The sequence below is a fragment of the Triturus cristatus genome, chromosome 3_2 (assembly GCF_964204655.1).
Source record: "Triturus cristatus chromosome 3_2, aTriCri1.1, whole genome shotgun sequence".
Lineage (NCBI taxonomy): Eukaryota > Metazoa > Chordata > Amphibia > Caudata > Salamandridae > Triturus > Triturus cristatus.
The window spans coordinates 944,423,396-944,449,083 of record NC_140584.1 but is presented as its reverse complement, the minus strand read 5'-3'; the positions used below and the strand labels follow the sequence as shown (position 1 = coordinate 944,449,083).

Genomic DNA, 25,688 nt, shown 5'->3' with positions numbered 1-25,688 from the left:
TATCCGTCGCCCAACTTTACTCTGGCCCAAGTATCCGAGTATAAGGTGGTTATGGCGTTAAGCGTTGTACTCGGCAATCCCCAAGCCTTGAGTTTCTTCCAAAGTTGGCCCCTATTAACTCGATCAAAAGCGGATTTGATATCCACAAAGCAAGCAAATAATCGTGATTTCTTTCTTTGCACTTTTTCAATTAAAAGGGCTAGAATTGACAAGTTGGTTAGAGTGCCCATCCCTTGCCTGAAGCCCGTCTGGAACTTTGGGATTTTATTCTTCTCTTCCATCCAGTCTTGAAGCTGGACCAGAAGACAAGAAGCATAGAGTTTAGCCTCCACGTCTATCAATGAGATCAGTCTATAATTACCTGGATTGCGGTGGTCACCCTTTTTAAATATAGGGTGAATAATATTCCCTTTCCAGGAGGCCGGAGCATTAGATCGTGTATAGATCTCATTGAAGACGGGAGTAAGACGAACTGACCAAAAGGCTGGGTAGCTCTCGAAAATAGCATTTGGAAGTCCATTGGGACCTGCCGCTCCCTTGGGCTTAAGTTTTAATATAAAAGTTCTTAGCTCCTTTTCAGTGGTTAGACTCGTAGCTAAATGCTTCTGAGCTTACTGCAATTTCTTCCGAATTGTCCAGGTCAGGAGCTAATTGTTTTGCCTCCTGTTCAGAAAGCTGCCCACGTTGCTCTTCTGTGGAGCCTGTTTCTGTGTTGCTATACGTGGATTTAACGTGGTGAACCCATGTTTCTTGACTGATTCCAGCTTCTTGCTGTAAATTTGGGCCCGATGACAATTTGTTTATAGTGCTCCAGAAGTCGCTGCTGTTGGACTTTTTACTAGCGGTCAATAGATGTAACCAAATGCCCCTCTTATGCGCTAACTTTGCGCTTTTCAGGTTCTTCCTGTATTTGCTCCTCAGTTGGCACAGCTTCCATTTTTCTGATTTCCTGCCTGTTTTTACTGCACGTAACTGAGATCGCACCTCTTGTGCAAGCCCTCTTTTTTGTTCTCTTAGCTCATAATTGAACCAGGGCTCTCTTTTGATGACTATCCTTGAGTTGCAACCCCTTGTATCTGGGAATCTTTGTACTAATAACTCAACCAGCTGTTCCCAGGGTTTAACGTAGCCGGCTTCTGGATGAGTAACCTCATTGTCCAAAAATTCCCTAGCTGTCTCTTGAATAAGTTGTGGACATTCTCCCAACCAATTAAGTTTTCGAAGGTTACATTTTTCCGGGTAAAGCACTATAGATTTTATTTTTTGGGCAAGCTTAGCTTTGATGTTCATTTTTACAATAAGAGGAAGGTGATCACTCTCGACTCGAGGCAAAACTTTGAGAGTATCAACTTGCGAGAGCAGGTTATTACTTAGAATGACAAAATCAATCGTTGAAGCAATATTTCCACTCAGAAATGTGACTGCCGCTGGAATATCACCCGAAGGTTTTCCATTCAGGATTATCTGGCCAAGAGATTGAAGTTGTTTTATTAGCATTTTAGCTCCCCGTTTGTCTTGCCTTTTGCTTTCATGCAAGGTACTAGTTATTGGATCACAATTGAAGTCGCCCGAGATGATAATTTGGCAGTACTGATGACTTTTCTGCAGTGTTTTAATTAGGGTTATTAGTGTAATATATTTTTCATTCTGCTCTTTCCTTTCCGGGTGGATATAGACATTAATTGCTAATAATTGCCACGTATGTTCTTCGGGCAAGTGTCTACTGCTTAGTTTGGTCGCTTGGACCCATGCAATCCCCGTGTCCAGTTCTTCCGATGACCAATCCAATTTTTGGTTTACAAAGGTTGAGAGGACCCCTCTTGCGTGCCCAAAACTTGTGTCTTTCGGCCAGAATGTGGAAATCTATAAATCCTGGAAGGGAAATTAGTGACATGTTCCAGGTTTCCTGAAGCAGAATGATGTCTTGTTGGGTAAAAAAAGTTAGTGTTTCGTGGTCCTGCCCCATGTCTTTAAAGCCATGGACATTCCATGAACAAAATGAAATGTTGAGTGAACATCTTCCTGGCTGGAGACCGGCCTCCATTCTCCTATTAAAGTTTTCCTTTCTTCATTAGGTATGCTTGTTATTTAATGTTTTTGACACCCAGGACCAATCTCTGGACCCCAAGATGCTTCCTACCGGACTTCTAATGACTTGACTATGGTGAAACTGCGCTCCGCGTCCCTTGTCCACATTCTCCGCATCCGTCAAAGCCACAGCGGAGGTTGTTCCTTCTACCTTGCCACCAAGTTCTGGAACAACCTCCCCCTCTACCGACAAACTTCACCTTCACTAGCAGACTTCAATAAGGGAGTCAAGACCTGGCTCTTCGACTAAACACCTGCGAGACCTCAGCGCCTAGGTACCCCTAGGAGTGATTAGCCGGACACTACAAGTACTGTTTGGTTAATTGATTGAACTGCCCCTGTAAAATACAAAAAATTGCCCCTGTAAAAGGTGAAACAGTATACCCTTCAGGATTTTGTCTGAAATATTTTAGTGGGGCAGCAGGAACACCAAATGCAAGATGCAAACCAGAGTAACGTTACTTGCATTTAGAAACTGAACAATAAGTAAAGGGTCAAATTATTCTTATAAAAAGGAGTAGCACCTGGGTAGGCTCAATTTACCCCATTCCTACATTAGGGGATGCCAAAAAAAATGAATTTGGAGTGGAAAAGATTTATGGCATTATATTAGAGAGTATAATTTGTGTTATAAAAATTAAAGTGAATATCTACATTGTTGTGCTGCAACAGTTATGAGATGGGTAAGCAATTTTGAAACCTTTCATATGTTCTTTTACAACTTTGGGTGCTAGGTCACACTTTTTATATGTAGAAGTAGAAACTTAAAACAAACATACAATGAAAAGTAATTTAAAAAAAATATTTTATAAAAATAAAACATGTCAAATTAACTTTAAAAGAAACACCCTCGATCATTTCAAACAAACCATTTAATGAAGATTATCTTAGCCCTACAAATGTACTTATCAGTAATTAATATTACACATGCACCATTTTTTTTAAATCTATGTTATAGCTGTGGTTTTACCTTTGTGTCGGTCTATTTTGCTACTGTTTGCAATAAATGACATTTCTTCTGGCCAGCTCATATCTTTGTTCCGAACTAAAAACATAAAAAGGTACTTATATTAGTTTCAAAACTTTAAAAAAGTAACCTTTACAGAAAAGGGTTTTCATTATACACATAAGATCCAGGCTTTATGAGAGCATACATTTTAAAGCAATATATCTGACCTTGCATCTCTCCATCAGTATGAATAAGGAACCATCACTGATTACCAAACACCATCATTGGGTCTTTGTAAAGTCATTTAGGGTGTTCAATGCCTTTTGATGTAAAATGAAAATTCACACCTCCATCCTACCTTATCCTCTCCCATTGACTGCTTCTCTAAAAACGTTTGACTCCAAATTTCTGCATCTTTCCCTCCACAAAAGTGACAAATTAAAACACACTTCCCAACTTAAAATGGACTTCTTTCTTATACATTGTGTGGTAACTTGGAGAGCATATTACAAATAATAAAAATATACATGTAATAGGGTACTGGAATCAAGCAGTAATATACATGATTTTACTGTTAAGAAGCTTCATGCCTATTAGGATAGCTTAGGTATTTGGTTTCAACAGCACTCAATTAAATAAAAATCCGTTGGGTAAAGATTCAAATGCAGGTACATATATGAATGGTACATACCTTCAATCACCAAATGCTGCTCATCTTGGATTTTGAGATATTCCAGCCTATGATCTTCATCATCAAGAAGTGTGAGATAATTCTGAAGGATGAAATAAGATTTACTTTAGTTCACAGACTTTTGAACTTTGACAACCCAATGAACTAGAGGCCACAGTAAGTGCACCTCCACCTATAACAAATGTGTCACCACAATTAGGGACAGTTGCCTCACTTACTCTTTTATACACCTATAATATCAGTCCATGATCCAGTGTTTATCTGCAGCTACGGACCGGTCGCTTTGCCCACTATAGCTAAAATCCATCAAATACAATCTGCATTTACACAGTAATCAAACTCCCACTATTAGACAGTAGAATGGATTAATGGGATGCTGTCAAAAGCACTGAAAAATGTTAAAGCATTCCCTTCTGAGGCGCTCTGAGTGATATTGCAGTAGTGTTTGCGGGTATCCAGTGCTCACATTACAGACCTGGTTTGAGAACATTTGTTGGCTCACCCACAGCACCTTGTCTATTCTATTCATTATGGAGTCACGGTAGACGGTGAAGTCAATTGGATCTTTACAGCCTAACTCTACACAACAGTCAGCATCAATTGCAAGCTACAACATATTAAGCCATTCCTCTCTAACACTACAATAGAGTTACAGCACCAGAAGCAGCACCCTCAAGCTACAGACCTTCTCGAGCTGCAATCTTTGTCAACATATCTGCAGTAAATAAACTACAGCTATTGGATGGTTCATCTTCAACATGAGCTTTTCCAATGATCAAGTGTACTTCACTTCAGCCTCTACTACCAGAGTTAGAAATTAAACCTATTCAGTCAATACCACAATTTTAAGGAATTGCGTATACTCAGATCTGCCTCGAATACTGAGACCCACCAAAAATCATGTGAAGGCCTGTAATAATGCTCCAAATAATAAGCATGAAGGAGCTATGTGTTGTTTACACTCTGCAATCCATATGGACGCCCATGGACTATGTGCTTTGAAGTAGAGCTTGGAACCTCGAATATGACACTACAATTTCTTCATAGGCCACACTGCGTTCATATTCTTTCTTACTTTCTTTCTCTCTCTCGCTCTCTCTCTCTCTTATGCATAATTCGGTCTGCGACAAAACATAGGAGAATGAATGCTTCTAACCTGCAAGTGCAAAGTACAAAATATAATTAAACATAACTCTAGAGTTGTTCTACAACTCAATTCAAACAGACTTCCACAAAAAGTAGGATGGAGTACACCGAGCAACTATTTTTTTCTCTGTGGTGAAAACATTTTTCCTTATGGTGAAAGCCCTTTCCCTATATCAACTCCAAATGTGGGAGTGCTCCTTTCCACTTCCCGTCCTGGAAAGGGAGTTACTCCAGCTCTAGGCTGCAGTAATATTCTTACCATGTTCAGCGTGGGAAGGGGTTCAATTTCAGTTGGTGAATGACGGCAAACCTATAGGATTGTGAGTGAGTGAACTGACCGCACCATGTAACACCCATTTCTCACCCCTAGCAAGGTAGCTAATAGCACAGATTTCTACGCACTTGTGGCGGAGAAATCTGCAGTAGTAAATCCATTTATGCCTGCTAGGAATCCTTTTGTGAAATCCTGTCAGGGTTAAATAGGGTATTTTCGGCTGTAGACACAGGTTTACATGGAACACATTTGTGAATAGGGGCCTTATGCTTAGAAAGGGCTCTGTGAGTATTCGGTTAAGCAAAGGTTACCTACAATGAGGGGAATGATCTCAAATGATAGACACCTCTAAACTGCTCCCTGAAAGAGTGACACTACCTCATACTAAGGCAGGCAGCTATTTTGACTTCTCAAAACTCCCCCTAAACTAGAGCACCCCCACTTTCACATCCGTGCCCCCTGACTGTTGTTGAACCTCGATACTGTCCGATGCCAAACGTACATACTGGCTAAGACTAGGATTCCAACAGTGAGAGCCAACAAACATTTCTTACTCAAAATCCGAATGGATTACAAGACTAGAATAATACTAAAATGTTTTCTTCTCCATGTGTAAGCCGTCATAAAGAGGTGTGACAACTGTTTTCATTTCCACTGCAGAAAAGAGCGGGGAGAGAAACCTGGGGAAATGCAGGTAAAGGCTTCTGCGGCAAAGAGACGAGGACAGGGCCTTGCTTTGACACAAGGCAGCACAGGAGGCAGAGAAACAGAATCAAGGTTAAGGAGGTTTGTGTGAAGGTGGTCAAAGTGGGATCACAGAGTATAGCCAGAAAAGAAAACTCGATTTTCTTGAATTTGACGTTTTGATCTTTCGATAAAGCATTTTTTGTCTTCACATAGAACATTTGAGAAAAAATATGTTTTAAGGAGTTGTATCCAGACATCATAATTACACAAAGAAAGACATCACAAATATGAATGAATTCCCAGAGGATAGAATCTAGCAATGAACAGCTTTTATTTGATACACAAAGGGATACGTCAAAAAATGAAGTTACCTCACTATTATACAACCAGAGTCGCATGTCTTCTTCTTTTATCCGTAGCCTTTGGGACAGGTACTCGTGAATAACTTTAATAGTCTGCATGCGACTAAAGCAGCCGGTGTATGCCAATACTCGCTTCAAGGGAGCATTTGGAGAAGGCACATTGCCTGCATCAAGAAGAAAGTCACGTTATTCATATGTAACCTGCAGATCTTAAGGGAGTGTCATGTAAATATCTGCAGTACAGCAAACCTACGACACAGAAGTGGGATAGAAAGTGCAATCTTCAATAACATGGAAGTCTTCACACAGCTGTGCCTATCCCTAGAGTAGCTTCTTTTCCCCAATGTCAAATATCACTCATCAAACAGAATTCTAGTTTGGCGGCCTACTCTGGGAATACCGTTCTCACATTTAAAGTGGGAAGCAAAGTGTTATTCCAGGGAAAAATGGTAGCACATATTTTCATTAAAAAGGTTTGTCAGACCATAATACAATACGTGTTCCACCCGGTTGCAGAGAAGCGTACCAATACACCCACATTGCTCAACCGTTTTGCACCCTAATGCTAGATCATAAACAAGAGTCCACATGGCTATGCCATAGTAGACAAGTGCACATTTCAAGAAATTTAATGATAACAAAACTTCTGACTGTCGGCAGGCATTAATACAGTAGGGGAGGACACTCTTTGGCTTTCTCTGCTAGTAGACTTTTGAAAGCTGGATATCTTGATGAGGGCTTCTCATTTACAGCACACATCAACTCTAGGCCCTCTTCCTGTTTTTAAAGATCATTGGCATCTCTCTGCTCTTCCGCATTAATTTCGGTGACAGTGTTTATTTAGAAATCTCTGAATCTGCACTTAGGAAATTGAGCAGATCCAAAATTTTGAGGCAAGAAAAGCTTGTCTGCAACGTTTGACTACATGTCGGTGAACTGGACAGCACTTAAATAGCTTCCTGTGAATCGGAGTCAGTTTAGAAATCCATTTTTGCTCTAGCATGCTGGTTTCTTTTTTAATAAAACATTTAGGTTTCTGTGCTCAGTCAAGTTCACTTTTTCTCAGCAGATACTGGAATATTTATTGTTGAGATCCATGTATTTACATATTTCATTTTCCCAAGGCATGGTATTTTTTCCTCTTGCAAACCATTTACATTTATTTTATGACTTATGTTGAGTTTACCTTTGATTCTAATAATTTAGAAGCATTTTTCTCCAGGAACAACACCCATTCAAAGAAAACGGTACGTACCTTCAATTAACGTGTTTGAGATGAACACTATACCTTCCACCAGTTGCCTTATATTAGGACTATCGCCTGGCACCAGGATAAATACTAGAACATTTTTTCAAGCAGTGGCTCCTCAGCACCATATTTGGGTGTTTCCATACACACTTGCATCAATTCCTTGTATTTTATCTGCATCCAAATGACACTTGTGGAGGCGAGCTTAAATACAGTAGACCATACTACAATGTGAATAATCAGTCTCTACATTGGAACTGTATTATGAACCTCACTCACCGAGACAGGGAGGGTGGTGAAGAATCGGCAACAACAAATAGAATTTACCAGAAAGAGTGTTACAGACGATTGGTGACTTTTTCTTCTGATGAATACTTCTTCCGGCAGAGTTTTGATTTTATAATTAAGTCCTAAGCTAGTACTCACTGGGAGGTCGGACTGAGTAGAGCTGATGCAATTCATTACTCCATGCCTGAGCTGCTAGAAAGTAATGTTTGTCAAAGGTATGTATAATAGACCAATTGGCCAGTCTGCATATATCAGTCACCAGGATGCCTGAGGTGAGAGGAGTAGAAGAGTCCATGGCCATCATAAAATGAGTATGAATGTCAGCTGAGGGTCTTTCTTAGCCAAGGCATAACTGATCTTAATATGAATACAAAGAGTGTGCCAATGTGTGAATGTAAGCTTGCTCATCACTTTGCCTTTCTTGGATCTAGCAAAAGCAGAAAAAAATCTGATCATCCACCTGTTGTGACCTCTTCCAAATAACACAATGGGTAACAACTCACACAAGGTCCAGCCTGTGCCACCGTTCATCCTCCTTAGAAGGATGGGGAATGGGTAAGAAAGATGGATTGGTGATAGAGAGGCCCATGTGGAAAGTGGACACCACTTTAGTCAGAAAGAATGGACAAGTGAAGAGGACCAGCTTGTTTAGATAGCCTACAATAAACATATGCAAGATTAACTGGGCATGCAACTCAAGGCTCATGCGGGCCAAAGTGCTTATCACTATAATTAGATTCTTGATGGTTTGAAGGTGAATAGAGAAACTATGAACTAGTTCAAACAGTACTGCCACAAGAACAGTCAACACTAAGTGTATATCTCACTGCAGGACGATAAAAGGCTTGGTGGAAAAAGTATATCAAGAAACAGGACTCCAGAGGTGACTTGAAGAAAGAAGTCTGGTCAGGAAGACATAAATGGAGAAAAAGCAGACAAATAGATTTCTATGGCAGAGACTGCCAATACCTGCTGAGCCAGGGAAAGCTTAAGCACAGGATTTCAGACAGGTGAGCCTCAAAAGAGTTACCTGCAGCTTGGCACTAAGAAACAAATGTGTTCCAGTGATATAGAAAGACTTAATGGCTAGTATCTGAGCATTTAAGATGATATCCACTAGCGTTAGCGGTAAAGTGAAGACCTCTAACTGGCAAAGCTCAAACTCCTTTAGTGATGGAAGATGAAGAGTTTGAGAACTGGGGTGGGGGATCCAACTATCCTGCAGGCAAAGCATATGTATCTGGGCTGGAGCTGTGAGGGGGCATATAAGAGTTAGAATGCTTACTTCCAAAAGATAAACGTACCAGAATCCTCCTTCCCAAAGCAAATAAGCATTTACAAAGCACCATCATCTCATATGCTCTGTTGAACTTAGAAACGTAGGTGAATGGGAGTGCATGCATAGAGCTTTCCTTGTGACCAATTCACACGGAATCGGATCCTTGAAACATCTGGATTGTATCCTAAATGTCCTAGATCCTCTGAGGCAGAGAAAACGTCTTCGTACAGGTCCTATTCAGGACTGGATAAATGAATGTCCACCTCAAAGCGGATATAAGTGGAGCTGCTTTTAAAAGAAGTAGAATCCCAGGAGATGAAGAAACGTTAGAATGCATTCAAGAATGCGCCCATGGCCTGACCAGAACCAGTTACCCAGCAGTGACCATTCAGTTGCCCAAGTACCGAAATACTTGGACTCCTGACGTCCTGAATTAAGTTGCCATCACAGCCAGCACTTTGGTAAAGACTTGTGTGCAGCTGTGAGGCCAAGGGGTAGCACTTTGGTAGTACAGGGACACTTTGTGAAGCAGAGGCAATACCTGTGAATAGGGAAGCATAGTAGATGGAATTACATGTCCTTGACATTCAGGGACACTATCCAGTATTGCACATGCAATGGCAGACTAGGGAACATCATTTTTAATATGTTTTAGTGCAGAAAGAAATCAAAGGATCTCAGGTTCAAAATGGGTCTGAGGCACCTGTGCTTCTTATGATTGTCAACTAAGCAGGAAATGAGACACTCCCCACCCCCATTCTGATGCTGAAGCTGAAAGGAGGCCAAATCAAACCTGCTGAGAGGTGGCAAATTCACTGAAACAAACCGAGTGAGGATGGTGCTCTTGTGCTAGTCCCTTTAATCCCTATTCGCAGCAAAATGGTAGCAAGAGCAAGTTCAGATATGGGCTGTCTGCAAGGGTTGCTGTTGCCAGGAGGATCGGCCTATGGACAAACCATAGTAGTGTTAGTTGATATGCCTTTGCAGCAGAGGTCAGCCTCATTGGACATGCTGTAGTAAAGCTATTTTCATGTGCTCAGGGAGGCTGCTAGCCAGCTCTACCGCTTCACACCATGCATAAACGTAATGACCTGGAAGGCAGGTGGCATAACAGAGCCAAAAGTCATATTTTCCAGAAGAGGAAACTTTGTCCCCATGGAGTCAAGTCATCCAGTCAGGATGTGCCGTGGGAAGACACCTGGCTTTAGTCTCATCGATGACTGTGGACTAATGGGGCCGAAAAAGGCTTCTCCAAGGCAGCGGTCACCACTTTAGTAGAGCTTTGTAAAATGGTAAAGGTGGCTCTGGGGCCAGTTTAGAAATTAGCTGGAACTCCAGTTCTCCAACACTGCTATCTTTTATATATTCACATACTTGAATCATTTCACATAGTAGGAGTGGAAATCCCTGATACAATAACTTAGCAGTAAACAGTGTAAAATATACAGTATACAGTGTAAAAAGGCTGGTTTGATATGTGTATGTCCTTTGTCTTCGCTACATAGAATTTGAGACATCTACGCAAGTCCAAAGAATGTAACGATCTTTCTGCTGTTGAAAATGGGTTTGGAAAGAAAGACCTAAGAATGACAGACTAATTTAGATGAAAATCAGTTGGAATCTTTGGAATCAATTTAGGGTTGGTTCTGAGAATTAGCCTATCCTCCATGAACTGGAGAAAAAGTTCTGTGATGGTAAATGCTTCAATCTCTCACACTCTCCTGGTGAATGTTAGAGCTAGGATAAGTACTGTTTTCCAAGAGACAAGTGTTCAGTCTGCTTTATGTATAAGCTCAAAAGGAGGTATCATCAGACTGATGACTGTATTAAGTTCCCTTGGAACTGGGGGATGTCGAAAAGGTGGAAATTCTCTGAAGATCCCTTTTATAAACTGTTTAATTATGCTTTGGGAAAACAGAGTAGACAAAGTATCAGTTCTTCAAAATCTTGAGATTGCGACTGAAGAATATTGGAGTCCTCTCTTGGCTAATGTAATAAATAAGGAAATATCTATCCATGATGTCTGTAAAGTATCCTGGGATGCACATTCAGAGGAATGGCTGGACGGGCTGATAACTGTAGTAGCTCGCTATACCAATATTGGCGAGGTCACACCAGAGCAATGATGATTAGAGTCCAGTGGTCATTATTCACCTTTTTCAGCACCCTGGGGATCAGAGGAAAAGAAGGAAAGGTGTAGACAAACATCTTGGACTAATTAATCGAAACAGCATAGTCCATCGTCCATGGATGCCAAAACCTGCTTGCAAGCACAGGCATTTCTTGTAGTTCAGAGTGGCAAACAGATCAAATGTGGGGTGACCCCACTGATTGAAAATGTAATCTACCCGTTTTCTGTTCTACTTCCTACTCATTGCAATCTGACATTTGCCGACTGAGTGCATCCACTTGATCATTCTGGCAGCCTGGCAGATTTTCCATAGCGATGTCTATCCTGTGAGAAATGGTCAAGTTCTACAGGGTTTGGACCGTGTGCCTCCTTGCTTGACTACTTAGAACATAGACGTTCTGCTGTCTGTTCTGACTAGGACTAGCTGACCTGCCAATCTGGGGAAGAACACTTGTAAACATAGCCGTACGGCACAGAGTTCCAACACATTGATGTGGAGCCTCTTCTCTGCAACTGACCAGAGGCGACTAGTTGAAACTGACCAGAGGTGACTAGTAGAAAGTTCTTGCAGGTGAGCTCCCAAATCGCCCATGGATGCATACGTAGTGCGTATTATCCATTCTATTATCGGCAGAAAAGAAAGTCCTGCATTTAGGTTTGCTGGGATCGTCCACTACATTAAAGCAAGCTTTAAGCACCTTATGACACGGACCGTATCATCCCATGAGCCTTTTATCTTTTTCCACTGTAAATACAGTACTTGTCTTGTATGAAGCCTGCAAATGGAATGAGGCCTATACATGATGCCATCAGGCCCAACAGGGACTTGGTAGTATCTCACTGTGACTGACTGTTTTGCAGCAATAGTCGTATCCACTGTCTGTATTTTTCTCACCCTTTCCGCCAATGAACAAGCTTTCTCCAACTGTGTGTTATCGCTCGCAGAAATATGATCTTTGTCTGGGGTTCCAACTATGATTTTTCTCTGTTCATAGTGAGGACTAATCTCCAGAAGAGACTGCTGCAGACATTTGTAGAAGCCTTTGTGCCTTCCCTGCATGGCGCTTTAACAAGTAATTCGTGCAGGTGTGGAAAAACCTGGTGGTGATCTGGACTGACAAAAGCGGCAACTGGGGCAAGACATTGGCAAATATTCAAGGCACTGATTTGAGTCCAAAAGGAAGCACCTTGAACTGGTAGTGATGCCCAACTACTGAGAAATAAAGGTACTTTGTGTTTTCGATGAATGGGTATGTGGAAGTATGCATCCCAAAGGTCCAGGGAGACCATAAAATTACCTTCCTGCATCTTTAGGAGGACTTCTGGTAAAGTAATCATCCCAAATGACTGTTTCTTTACTTGTTCAGCTGCCTTAGATCCAGTATTGGTCTCCATTGACCAGTCGTCTTCTTGATTAGGAAGAACCTGGAATAAAACCTTGGGTTCATTCGCGATTTGGGGATCATTTCTTTGAAGATAAGCACGAGAATTTCCAATTGAAGCACCAAGTAAAGATGATTTTCCTTTTCTAGTGGACAAAATGGGGTCTCTGGATGAACTCCAAAGAATGACTTGATTGTACAATTTTCATCACCCATTTGTCTCATGCTATGTTCTTACATGCAGGAGCAAAAATGGAAATTCTCACCGCCAACTTCTGAGAACGAGATGGAAAATGGGATACAAGCTATGTGTCAAACTCTCTTCTGGTTGTCATTGTTTTATGCATGTGAGGAACCTCTATTCCTTCCTGAAGGCTTGCTGCAAGACTTTCTTTGATTCAGATTGAAGAGTTATCCTTGATTGTATCCAGACTGGCTTTGAGGATACTATGAATGTCCCTGACCTCCATATTGATTAAATCCTCCTCTGAAATTTTGAAAGTTAGAAATTCCAAATCTACGATACTGCAAAAGTCTTAATGCCTTTGCGGTGACAGTGTCAGTTTTCAGACCTTGCAACTACTCATCTACATGCTTGCCAAAGAGAGCGAAGCCATCAAAAGGCATATAGAGAATCTTGTATTAGGTGTCAGTATGAGAGGCTGTAGACTTGAACTAGTCTAGCCTTCTTAATGCAGTACCTCCTGCCAGTTGGTGAAAACCTGTGCTGGAGACTTACCCTGCTGTGTCAATACTGAGGAGGTAAGCTCCCCTTCTTTTACGATAGCTCTAGCCACTTCTCTATTTTTTCAACTGTAGGAAGGCAGAATCCTTCTAGCATGGGTACCCCCACTTTTTGCCTGGCATCACTGTGTTATTAACTTAGTCTGACTGGGATCCTGCTAATCACGACCCCAGTCACTGTGCTTTCTCCCTAATAAGACCATGGTAAGTACTCTGGTACATCCACAGTTGGCTACTGGTCTACCCTTGTTAGTCCCTAGTATAACAAGGTACCCAGAGCATAGGTACACCAGGGGTCTCCCATGGGCTGCAGCATGTATTATGCCACCTACAGGAATTCACTCAAACTGTGAATACAGGCCTGTCATTCCTGCCTGTGTAAATTGGTGCTTGCACCTCTCATGACAAATAAACGTTTCCTTATGTCTGAGGTCACTACACTTAAAACCTATCTCAACCCTATAGCAGGCTCTTTAGCCATGAGGGCAAGGTGCTTGGTAATAAGTGTGAGGGTGCATTAGCAGGACATGCCTACAAACCCTGGAGTCGATTATCCAGGCTTTGTAAGTGTGGTCAGACATTTTAATACATATAGTGGACATCAGTCATTACGAGATATGTAACTATATAGTGGCTACACCGAACCTGGTCAAGTTTGGTATCAAACATATTGGAATCATACCCAAACACCAATTCCAGTGTTGGAAGTATGATCCCTTGTCCTGGGGGCTCCCTTAGGGTACCCCCCGTAGTCCTGATAACAGCCTTTCAGGGTCTGACAGTAAGCTGCTGGTACTGCTACCGACCACAGACACGATTCTCCTGCTGCTGAACCAAGCTCGAGCAGGGGAGAGTAGAACAATAGTTTTCTTGTCACAGGCCCCTCTGTCCAATCCCTCCTCTGAGAGGGACTCCTAAGTTATTCCAACCCTTCCCTTAGGGTACTTAAGGACTTACCTGTGAGTGGGCCCTCAGATTCGTCGTGGGACAAGACTCAAGACTGAAGCCATGTCACTCTTCGACCGTTTGGACACTTGGACTTCACCTGAAACCAAGGAAGACTCCTGCTGTTCCTGGTCTCGTTGTACTGCAATTCTTCTTCATTGTCTGTGTCTTCTTCCAGGATCTTCACCAGACCTGTGGGCATCAAGGACACTCGAAGTAATCTCCCTTGGATTGAAGCAGGCACTCCCATGCATCTGCAGGCATCGCAACGAAGCTGACCGGTCTACTGCTCCTGTCGTCCTACAGGCTTCCTGAGGCTCAGCAACATAAGTAGTTGTTCTGCAACTCCTTCGAGGGCTGACATGTCCTCTGCAATTTTGAGGCCAGTATCCATTGTCGGAACCACCGAGACCGAACCCCTGTGCACCACGTCGACTTGCTGTTGCCAAGGCTTATTGTTTCTGCACTCCAGAGATCTTCGGGCTACAAGACGCTCCAGCTTCCAGCATCTCTTCCCTCCAAGCTCAGCGTTCTCACCGCATCCTGTGTACTATGGGCCTTCGTACTTGGTGAGATGCTCTATGTCTTCATGCGACTCCTGTGCCTTCAGCCTGCAGGTCCTCCTGAGGGCCTTCTCCTACTTCAGTGGACTCCCCTGCTTGCTCGGGGCCTGCTCCGACTCTCCTGCTGTTGGTGAGTCCATTAGACCTTGCTGGTCCCAATGTTACTCCTTCGTTCTCCAAGCTAGTTGTGACTACCAAGACTTGTTGGTGCTCAAGCCAGCCACCGACCACCTAGTCACGAACATCCAACGTGTGACAGCTCGTGCAAGGCTCCTGGTCTTCCTCAGATTCGGCTGGTCCTCACAGCTGCAGTGACAAGGTCACTGTCAATTCATCTGAACCTTCCAACATCGGTGGGCATTGCTCTTCCGTGCCTCCTGGTCACTCCTGAGTGGCATAGACTCCTAGGAGTCATCCTCGACTCTACCCTCTCCATGATGAAGCAGGTCAACGCCGTCTCCTCCTCCTGCTTCAACACCCTCTGCATGCTTCGCAGGATCTTCAAGTGGCTCCCCAACGAAACAAGGACGGTCACCCAGGCCCTCGTCAGCAGTAGGCTGGACTACGGAAACGCACTCCACGCAGGAGCCCCGGCCAAACTCCTGAAACGGCTTCAACGCATCCAAAACTCCTCTGCACGCCTGATCCTCAAAATCCCTCGCCGCAGCCACATCACACCCCACCTGAGACCTACACTGGCTCCCTGTCAACAAGAGGATAACCTTCAAACTCCTCACCCACGCACACAAGGCACTCCACAACACCGGACCAACGTACCTCAACAGCCGACTCAGCCTCTACACCCCTACCTGCCAGCTCCGCTCCGCAGACCTTGCCCTCGCCACCGTCCCCCGCATCCAAAGAGTGACCGCCGGCGGCAGATCATTCTCCCACCTCGCCGCGAAGACATGGAACACCCTCCCCATCTGCCTACGGCAGACCGAAGACCTTCTGACCTTCAGAAGACTTCTCAAGACCTGGCTCTTCGAACAGTAGCAGCTCCTATCCTCCCCCCCCCCCCCCCCAGCGCCTTGAGACCCTCGCGTGTATGTAGTGCGGTTTACAAATGCCATGACTGATTGATTGATCGATTGTTAGACCCTGTTCCCTCTGCTTGCAGGTTCTTCACTTCCAGAATCCACCCTTGGAGTCCAACAGACTTCTTCACATTCTTCTCTAGAAGCACTTTTCTCCAAGTCTTCCATTGTCGTATATTGATGTTTCCGACGTCTCTTCACCCCTATGCACCAGGATTCCCTGTAGTAAGTAACCTGGTTCTCAGGGCATCCACAGGTGGGGTGGCTCTCCAACCTTCCGTCCTCCGAGGGAATTCTTCGGAGTCCTCTGGGAAGGGTCCTTCTGCAAAACTGCAACCGTGACTTTTCCGTTGACTTCCATTGGTTACGCGGCTGTGTTCCCACTCTGCACACAGTCTCCGTGGGGTTCCTGGGTACTTACCTTGGGTGGTTCTTTGTGTCCCAGACTCCTATGGGTCTTCTGGTCCAAGTCCTGGCCTCTTCTGCAGTTCGCATTTCACTTTCTTAGTATATGGTTTGGTCTCCCCCTACCGGACACATCATTCTCCATCAATTTGAGCTGGAAGTAAATTTGACACCTTTAACAGTGAAAAAAACATCTCCTCTGAAGTTCACTGTTGACAGTGTGGTCATCAACTGTCTCCTCCTCGAGGGTGATTTCGCCATTGACAGCATGACTGTCGTCAAATGAATGGTGACTGTCGTCAAATGAATGGTCGCTGTCGACAAAGTTCTTTACGTCGACAATGTGTAGATGTCAGAGGACGTAATCTCGTCACCGACGATGTTTCCTTTGAAGGTATGTTTTTGGAGAATTTCTTCTTCTTCTCTGTAGCTTGATTCCCTTTATAGTGTTTAGAGCTATGCTCATTCTGCGAACTACCATAGGAGATGGCTGCAAGCGCTGCACCAAATAAATAAAGCTCAGGAAACTCTACAAGCGTCCTCTGTGTGCTGCCTTTGTGGAAGAGCGAGTGGGGCACTTTTCACTGAATCATTCCCTGAAGATGAGGACATCTCCTTTTGAAGGAGAATCATTCTCTTTAGTCACAAGGAATAATGCCAACCCCCTTTCTCTATCCTTAAGACTTTTAGTTGGAAGAAGTCTCACAAATATCGTACTCCGATGCCTTATGAATTGGATGAACAAGTTACTTACCTTTGGTAATGCCTTATCTGATACAGACTATCTAGCCGCATATTCCTTACCTTATAATTATTCCCAGGCATCAGAATGGATCCAGAAATGTTCAGTGAGAAGTACCCTTGTGCTTGGTAAGTGGCTTAATTGATGTCAGAAGTGACCTGTATGGTGCTAATATAGGCACCATCCCAGCGTGCTGACTTATGTTTCTTCTTGTGACTTTCCACGCCAGGAGCACGGAGCCACGAAGAACACGGACCACTGGTGTGGAAAATTAAGACCCTGAAAGGGAAATAGCCTTGATGACCATAGAAATGTTTCGCAGCGAGGAGTGGTGGGTCGGTAAGGAATATGCGACTAGATAGAGTCCCTTCCAGATAAGGCTTTACCAAAGGTTAGCATCTTGTTTATCTGATAGAGACTACTAGCCGCAAATTCCTTACCTTAAACTAGATACCCAAGCAAAACCTAGGCAAAGGCTGGTCTGCAAAACAGTCTCACACTGACAAATCCTGCAGACCGAATGGGCAAAGTTCCAGTCCTGACAGACCTAACTGTCTAAGCAGTACTGCTTGGTGAAAGTGTGCAGAGAAGCCCATATTGCTACCTGTCAGATGTCCAGGACTGGAACTCCGTGTGCTAATGCAGTGGTCACAGCCTTAGCTCTGGTAGAATGAGTATGCAAACACTCAGGGCGTTGCTTCTTGTCATGTGAGCAGCAGGTTTTAACGCATAGCACGGTCCATCTGGAGATGGTCCATTTCTGCACAGCCTTCCTCTTCTTGGGTCCGACATATCCTATGAGGAGTTGGTCATCCATCCAAAATTCTTTTGTGCAGTCAAGGTAGAACGACAATGCTCTTTTTGGGATCAGTTGATGGAGTCCCTTGTCTACCTAAGAGGGATACGGCAGAGTATAAAAGGTAGGCAGGGTGATGGAATAGCCTACATTAAAGGGAGTAACAACTTTTGGCAGAAAAGAAGCTATAGTGCAAAGAACCAGCTTGTTTGGGAAGATGGTGAGGCACGGCGGCTTAGATAAAGGCTGGAGCTCACTGACCCTCTGGGTAGATGTTATAGTCACTAGAAAGGCTGCATTAATGGTAAGGAGCCTGAGAGGACAGTTGTGTAGATTATCTTACGAGCCACATCAGAATACGAGTAAGAAATTGAGGTCCCACTGAGGCATGATAAAGGGTGAAGGCGGGAATATATATTGGAGACCTTTCAAAAACCTATTTACAACAGGGAATTTGAACTGGGACGGCTGATCTGGCAACCGCAGAAAGGCTGAGATGGCAGAAAGATAGCCCTTTAAGGTGCCCAAAGCAGAACCCGGCTGGGCAGGAGAAAGAATAAATAGAAGAACCTGAGAAATGGAAGCAGAAAGAGTATCAACTTCCTTTTCTGCACACCATGTCATAAAATGCTCCAGCGGCTGGCATATACCATGTTGGTGGAGGCACTCCTTGCTGCCAAGATAACCTGGCAGACTTCGTGCTGAAGGCAGAAAGCTGTCAACTATCCCCACTCAACTTCTAGGCATGAAGGCGGAGCATTGACAGGTTCAGGTGGAGAACCCTCCCATGCTGCTGTGACAGACGATCCTCCCGAAGAGGCAGCCTGATCGGAGGACCAAAGGCCATGTTGAACAGCTGGGGATACCAAACCCAGTACGGAGCCACAAGGATGTTTTGGGCCCGGTCGCTCCTGATCTTCTCGAGAACTCTGGGCAGGAATGGTATGGACAGAAAGGCGTACAGGAGGCTTGAGTTCCACTTAAGACAAAAAGTGTCTCAGAGCAAGAGCTATCTTGAAAACTTCAGCGGACAAAAGTGCTGACTGCGCCTTCTCGGTGGTGGCGAACAGATTTAACCAAGGTTCTCCCCACTGCTGAAAGAGGCCTTTCACCACCTCTGGATGGAGACACCATTCGTGATCCACTAGGAATCTTCAACTGAGTTTGTCGTCCCTGGAGTTCAGAGAGCCCGCCAGGTGTTGAACCACCAGGGAAATGCCTCTCTCTTCAAGTCATGTCCAAAGGCACAGGCACAAATGGTCCATGACCCTACCAGCCCTGTTTGTTGTAGTACCACATGGCGGTTGTGTTGTCCGAGAAAACCTGCACTTGATTGAAGGTAGGAAGGCTTTCAAAGTAAGCCGGATTGCCCTGAGCTCCGGCAGGTTGATGTTGAGTCCAGATTCCGCCGGAGACCACAGGCCTCTGATCTCCACCCCTCCCAGATGACCGACCCATCCCAGTAGTGGTGCAGCTCACACTACTGTCATATCTGGTTGGGCAAGAGAGAGGAGTCTGCCGCTGACCAATTGCAGCTTGTTAACCACCACCACTGCAGATCTTTTGCAGTTCCCTCCGAATTCTGGACCATGTCAGCGAGATTCCCCTGATGCTGCGCCCACCGGAACATCAGGTCCCACTGAAGAGCCCATAAATGCCAGCGGCCTTGTGTTACAAGTAGGATTCAGGAGGCCATGAGGCACAGCAGTCTCAGTCTCACCAAAACCCAGGATAGAGTCTGAAACATCGGTATCACAGCCCGAAATACATGGACTCACCGTTCGGGCAGATAAGCCCGAAAATGCACTCAGATCAGCTCCGATGAAAGCGAGAGTCTGATAGGGAGTCAGGTGTGACTTTGGCACATTGATAGTGACCCCAAGCAAGTGCAGGAGGTCGTAATTGTCTGGAGGTGGGAGACTACTGCCTGGGGCAATCCCACCTTCAACAGCCAGTTGTAGAGACAGGGAAAGACTGGTACCCCTGATCTCCGCAGATGAGCTGCAACCACCGCCATCACTTAATAAACACCGAGGGTTGCTGATAAGGCCAAAAGGGAGCACAGCAAATTGATAGTGCTCATGGCCCAGTGTGAACCGTAGGTAATGCCTGTGGCAAGGCAAGATGAATGTGGAAATATGCGTCCTGCAAGTCCGCTACCAACCAGACTCCTGGGTTGAGGGGAGACAGAACGTGAGCATCTGAGAGCATTTTGAAATTTTCCTTTTTCAGGAAGAAATTGAGAGGGCGCATGTCTGTGCTTGGACAAAGGCCTGCATCCTTTTTGGGCACCAGAAAGTAGTGGGAATAAAAGCCACAATCTACGTCTGGCATCAGCACCCTCTCTATGGCTTCCTTGGCCAAGAGAACCACCACTTCCTGGTGGACTATGGATGGTCCTCCGACAGCCTGTCACAATAGGGTTGAATGGGTGGAGGGGTAGTCACAAAGGTGAGAGAGTAGCCCCTTTAGACAATCTGGAGAACCCAGTGGTCTGATGTTTGACCTCCAGTGGTGCAGGTGACGGCGCAGCCTGCCTCCCACTGGTTGCCCACAATGGTTCGGAGGGAAGAACTAAAGAGGCTTGGAATCTGCAGCTGTCGGAGGGTGCTGGACTGATTGGACTTCTGTTTCCCTGACCTACAGAGTCTGGGGGTACCGTGTCCCCGGCCACGCAAAGGCTGGGGTGGGTAAAGATGAGGCTGGAAGCCCCTTCCTTAGGCACAAAAGGAGCCAAAGGCAGACTGGGGTCGAAGGAGGCCATGGAGAGGCCCAAGGATCTGGCTGTAGCTATGCTATCCTTTAAGCGCTCCAGCGCAGAATACGCCTTGTCTCCGAAGAGACGGAAGCCAGCAAAGGGCATGTCCATAAGCAAAGCTTGCACGTCCCCTAGAAAACCAATTCTCAGCTAGACGTGGTGCTGTAAGGCCATTGACAAAGAAACTGCTCTGCCTAGTGAGTCGATCATGTACAGCCCACATCTGGTAATGAATTTGGCTGCATCTCTCCCATCTGCCATAGCCTGGGGGAATATGGCTGGGGTCTCATCAGGGACCATGGGCAGCACCTACGCAACCTAATCTCACCAGCCCAAAACACACCCTGTGTTCACAGTCCATAGTGCCAGGCTGGTGGAAGAAAATATCTCCTTGCCTAAGGTGTCAAGCCTCTTGGACTCCCTAGCCGATGGGGTGATAGGGAATGCGGCAGGGTTTTCCGGGGTAGGGTGTTGCCTGAGGAAATATGGGCCCACTGGGGTGGGGCAATGACGGTGGGCAACTGTCCTGTTCACAGGAGCCCCAGTGCTGGGCTTGGACCAAGTCCTAAATAGGAAATCCAAAAGGACTTTATTAAAGGGAGAAGCGATTCTGAGGGGGTCACTCCTGGCTGAAGCACCTCTGTCAAGAAGTCAGTCTAGACTGCCACTGAGGGAAGCCTAAGGTCCAGGACTTCGGCTGCCCTTCTCACCAACATAGCAAAGGAGGCTCCCTCCTTCATAGCCATGGTAGTAGAAGAGACCATGCCAGTATCTGGGGAGGTGTCCAGTTCATTGGCGTCTGACAGTTTCACACACCAGTCCTTGTGGGTCTAGGAGCAGATATTCTTCGGGGTCCAGTGCCCCCCCCAATCTTCCTCAAGTCCTAGCTGTGGAAACAGGGTACAGGCTTTGGGCTGGAGAGCAAGGTGCCAGCCAGCGCTGGAGTCGGGCAAGTTGGGATGAGAATGGGGATGGAGGTGCTGGGAGCGGCGACATACAGAAAGACGTTGGGGAAGGTCAAGGTAGTACAACTGGCATCGGTCCAGATCCATATGTGGATCCAAGGGGCCTGACTGGCACCGAGGTGAACCCACCAGCGGGGAACCAGTAGGGACCACTCCCAAACCTGCAGGGCCCAAAGGTGCACCAGCAAGGGCTGGCCGCCGAAATATGAGGTGCATGACCTCATAAAATTTGCAGAGTTGGGCTCAGGTTGCTTCGGCTCCAGGAAACTTAGGGAGGCGCAGAGCCGGCCCAGGTGCAGGCTCAACCACAGAGCCAGGCTTTCAATGATGACACTCCCTCGTCTCATTGAATGACTTCGACGAACGGGGTGAAGTCTAAGATATCTCCGACTTCTTACTCTCTTTCTTCTTGTGGAACTTACCCAAATGCCCAGACGACTTTGACTGCAACGAACATCGAAGGCTCCTTGACTGATCCTGGGACCTTCCTCTCAACTGGGATCGAGACCTCACACGTTGAGCGGCAAGGAGCTTGAAGGACTGCTCCCCAAAGCCTCGGGGTGCATGGCACAGCAGTCTACACAGGTCTTTATGTCGTAGTCGCAATCAAGACACCACGATGCGAGTCCATCAGTGACATTTGTCGGTGGCAGGTGCCGCAGGGCTTTAAGCCAGCTTTCCTAGTGGACTTCCCAACCACACCCGGAGAAAGATTTAAAAAACCTGCAACAAAAATCAAAAAAGGTCAGTGAAAAAGTGGCTGAAGGCGTAGTTCTCTCCGGATCTGCGCTGACTGGAGTGTAAAGAAAAGAACTGATGCCAGTGCGCTGGGATGTCGCCTAGCTAGGCACCGCACACCTCAATTCGGGCACAGATGATGGAGCCGATGCCAAGCAGAGCTGGACGACGTCACCTACTGGCGCACAGGGGTAGGGGTACTGCTCCAGAAACATTTCTGGACCCAGCCTGACACCTGGGGATAATTCTAAGCTAAAGAATCTGCGGCAAGAAGTGTCTATCATATCAAGGCAATAAATACAAGATAACCTGTGTAAATCTTCTTGTTACCACAATATGAACAAAGAGTAAATAGAGATGACTTCTCTCTGTCAGCCATGGTGACAGTTGTCAGAACAAAAGATCTCACTAGTGCAGAAAGTAGTAATCTTGCCTAAAAACACACAGTACCCCGGTGCTGAAGATAGGGCTCGTTCAAACCCAGGGTAGACCAAAATAGTAACAGTTTCAGGTTTACCAAAGGGTAAGAGCAGAGTTCTGCCAAGGGACTCCCTCACACAAGACTTGCGGTAGAAATCTGAGCTATTGTGGCCTCTAGGAGGAGCTGAAGAGCATAAGCGTCCACCTCATTGGTTCATGTTTGGTATCTTTTAAATGAGGTGGATGTGCTACTAAAGAGACTATGTTGTTTCATGCCAATGGACTTTTTACTCTGCATACTGGTACGCTGTATATCTTTACACTATTTACAGACGACGGGGAATTTTTCAAGCAAGTGAATATATAAAAGATCCAATTTTGAAGAATTCAGTTTTAGGATGTCCGTAAGAAGGTTGCACTTTGATTCAGCACACAGAAGGGGCAACATTAGTGCTTTACAGACCACAGCCATGAACATGCAAACTTCATCAGACAGTAGGTCCGAAAGATGAAGGAAATTACTTCAGGGGGTGTTATCAAGGTCACTGGCATTTTGAATATCCATTAGAGATCATCATTTGTGTCATAAGGAGAGAGAATTTTACCAGCCTCCGTATCATTCTTCTCCACGCACATCTGAATCCAAGCAGAAGATTTCTTCCATGTGTACAAACCTCTCAGTTCTGGGGAGAGGATAAGCAAAGGAGGCTTTCAACTTTTCATTAGCCACCCAAATAATCCTTTATCGCTGAGGTGACAACAAAGGCAGTGTTAGAGATCACCTCATTATCTGTGATAAAACAGGTCTACTGGCACCTTGGGCAGAGGTGACTTCCGCAGAACTGATGTGGATGATGGCGCCTGTAGAGGCATAGAGTCAGTTGGCGTCGTAGTCGGAGCCAACAGAATTGCTAAGCCTAAAGGGTCTGGGCCCACCCCTGGTAGCCATAAGAGGCCTAGGGGGATTAGGGGCAACCCTGAAAATATCGACCATGGCCTGCTGAAATGCCACAACCTGTGACTGGTCGGCAAATGGAGACAGAAACTCTGGTTTGAGGTTTTTTCAAGAACCAGAATCAATATTGAGAAGGATGGTGAAGAGACTGGCACTGCTGGCTTTCTCAATGGTTCCACAAGTGGGACTGTTTCCTCGAGAAAGAAGAGCTCTTCTACTTTTTATGGTATTTTTTTATGCTTCATGCAGGAGGACACATTGGAGGATCATTTCCTGCCAGTACATTTACCGGAGGAAGAGAATATGGACTGCTTGGGGTGTCCTTAGCCAGAAATAGTTTAGTTTCCTGCTCCCGGATGGCTTTCAATAGCATGGAAGTACAGGAGTACAGGAGATTATGTTCAAGCCCCAGACACCACTTGCAGGCCCTGGGACACAAGTGGGAAAAATACCTTAACCCTTACAGTTGTGGCTTAGTAGCCCCTGCTTGCCCCATGGACCGCTGATTGGAGTCTGATAATTAGTCTTCCTGGGGATTCGTCCCCCTATGAATATCCCTAGCTGCCAGATTTGATCCATGAAATTTCCCTCAAGTGGTTGCTCCTAGTGCCACAGGTGGTGGCGCCCAAATCCATTTTGGCCTCCTCCTGTCTAGAACGGGATGATATTTGCTTATACATGGTTGACCAGCCATGCTGGCTTCAGTTCCCATTTTTCAGTGACGCACCTGTGCAGTGTCAGAGCTCTTTGGTGTCCAGGAAATTCTTCAAAATTAACCAGGCTTCTGCAGGAGAATGAGACAAATTCACTTCCTGAAGTCTCAGAGTTTAAGCCTTGTTGACTATGTCGAAGGAAGATTTCTCTGTCAGGCAACCATAACATCTGCATGTGGTCTGATGCTTATCCATAGTCTCTGATCCAACGACACTACTGGCAGAGCAGCATTTAAGCAGTCTGCTTGTGGGGCACACAGGCCGCTAGCAGGTACTTACCTAAGCTTCAGTCAGACCTACCACATGGGCACACTGCTCCAGGTGCCTGGTGGTTAGGACGAGAATGAATGATGACAGTCACGCTGCCTGAACCACCGGACCGCAAGTCCTTTGTTCTACTTTCCTAGTAAGTTTGTCAGATGGACGATAGGCCAGAGTCAGTTACAGAAGTCCCTTCCATAATCCTCTCCTCCTGCAGGGTTGGCTCTTCATTCCGTCTTTCATAGGCAGGATATCTTGGCACCAAGGAAGTCCAGTAATTCCTCCTTTAGAACAGAATCCCGGCGATGTTCCCTCAACTCTGGGAAGTTGGCTGTCAGTGAGACACCAACCCTCAGCGGAGTAGTTGTCCCTAACTACTCAGCGGAGTACCACCTCCTAGGAAGGAGAGACCACAAATAGGGATAACGATGGGTCTTGAGCTCCCATCATCATACTGCTTTCATAGATGGAGAATGTGTGTTCCAGGTCTGCTTCCTTGGAACCAGTCTGGGTCAGTTCCCCTTTCTTGTGTTCTTGGCAAGCCATCTTCAAGGCATGCCTTCTGTCTGAACACATGCTCTGTCCAGCAAGAGTGTCTCCAGGTAGAGTTCCCACCACCAAAGTACAAAGAGAATAAAAGTAGGCTACACCCAGCTTTTATGCCACTCTTCACAGAGATCAGGAAGAGAGACGTGAATCGGTGCCCCTTCAAAGGGCTCCTTTCCCTGACAGCAGATACTAAATGCTCCACTCTGTAAGCTCTGCCATCTAACTATGAGCAGCCGTAGTCAGAGTTATTTACAGCCCAATGTGTCAAGAAGGGCTTTGGCCATTCTATGGAAAGCCTATCCCCCTTTTCTCATCATAGCGTCTAGCGCTTTCCCCTCCCATCTAACAGATGCCAACAACACACCTATGCTGTCAGGAGAAAGCAACATCTCCTCCATCTAGGACTCTGGACCAGGCTGCTGGCTTCCAAAATGGAACTTGCAGGTCTGTATCACCTGTACACGGCATACACTCACGTCTAGGACACACGCACAACACACAGGATGTCATGTTCAGTATTACGGGTAATTGTTAGCAGTGGAACTTTAAATCAATGGGTCTGTAAGTGCAC

General features: G+C 45.5%; 1 protein-coding gene across 3 annotated transcripts in view; it reads right to left on the bottom strand.

The window, feature by feature from the left end:
- USP32 (ubiquitin specific peptidase 32) overlaps positions 1-25,688 on the bottom strand; it is a 1,392,279-nt gene that overhangs the window by 423,305 nt on the left and 943,286 nt on the right. For all 3 annotated transcript variants that reach the window (XM_085649438.1, XM_085649439.1, XM_085649440.1), the window contains 3 exons: positions 6,207-6,361; positions 3,729-3,810; positions 3,059-3,133 (listed from right to left, as the gene is read on the bottom strand). In XM_085649438.1, the coding sequence (XP_085505564.1) occupies positions 3,059-3,133; positions 3,729-3,810; positions 6,207-6,361 (312 nt within the window). The remainder of the gene's footprint in view (positions 1-3,058; positions 3,134-3,728; positions 3,811-6,206; positions 6,362-25,688) is intronic.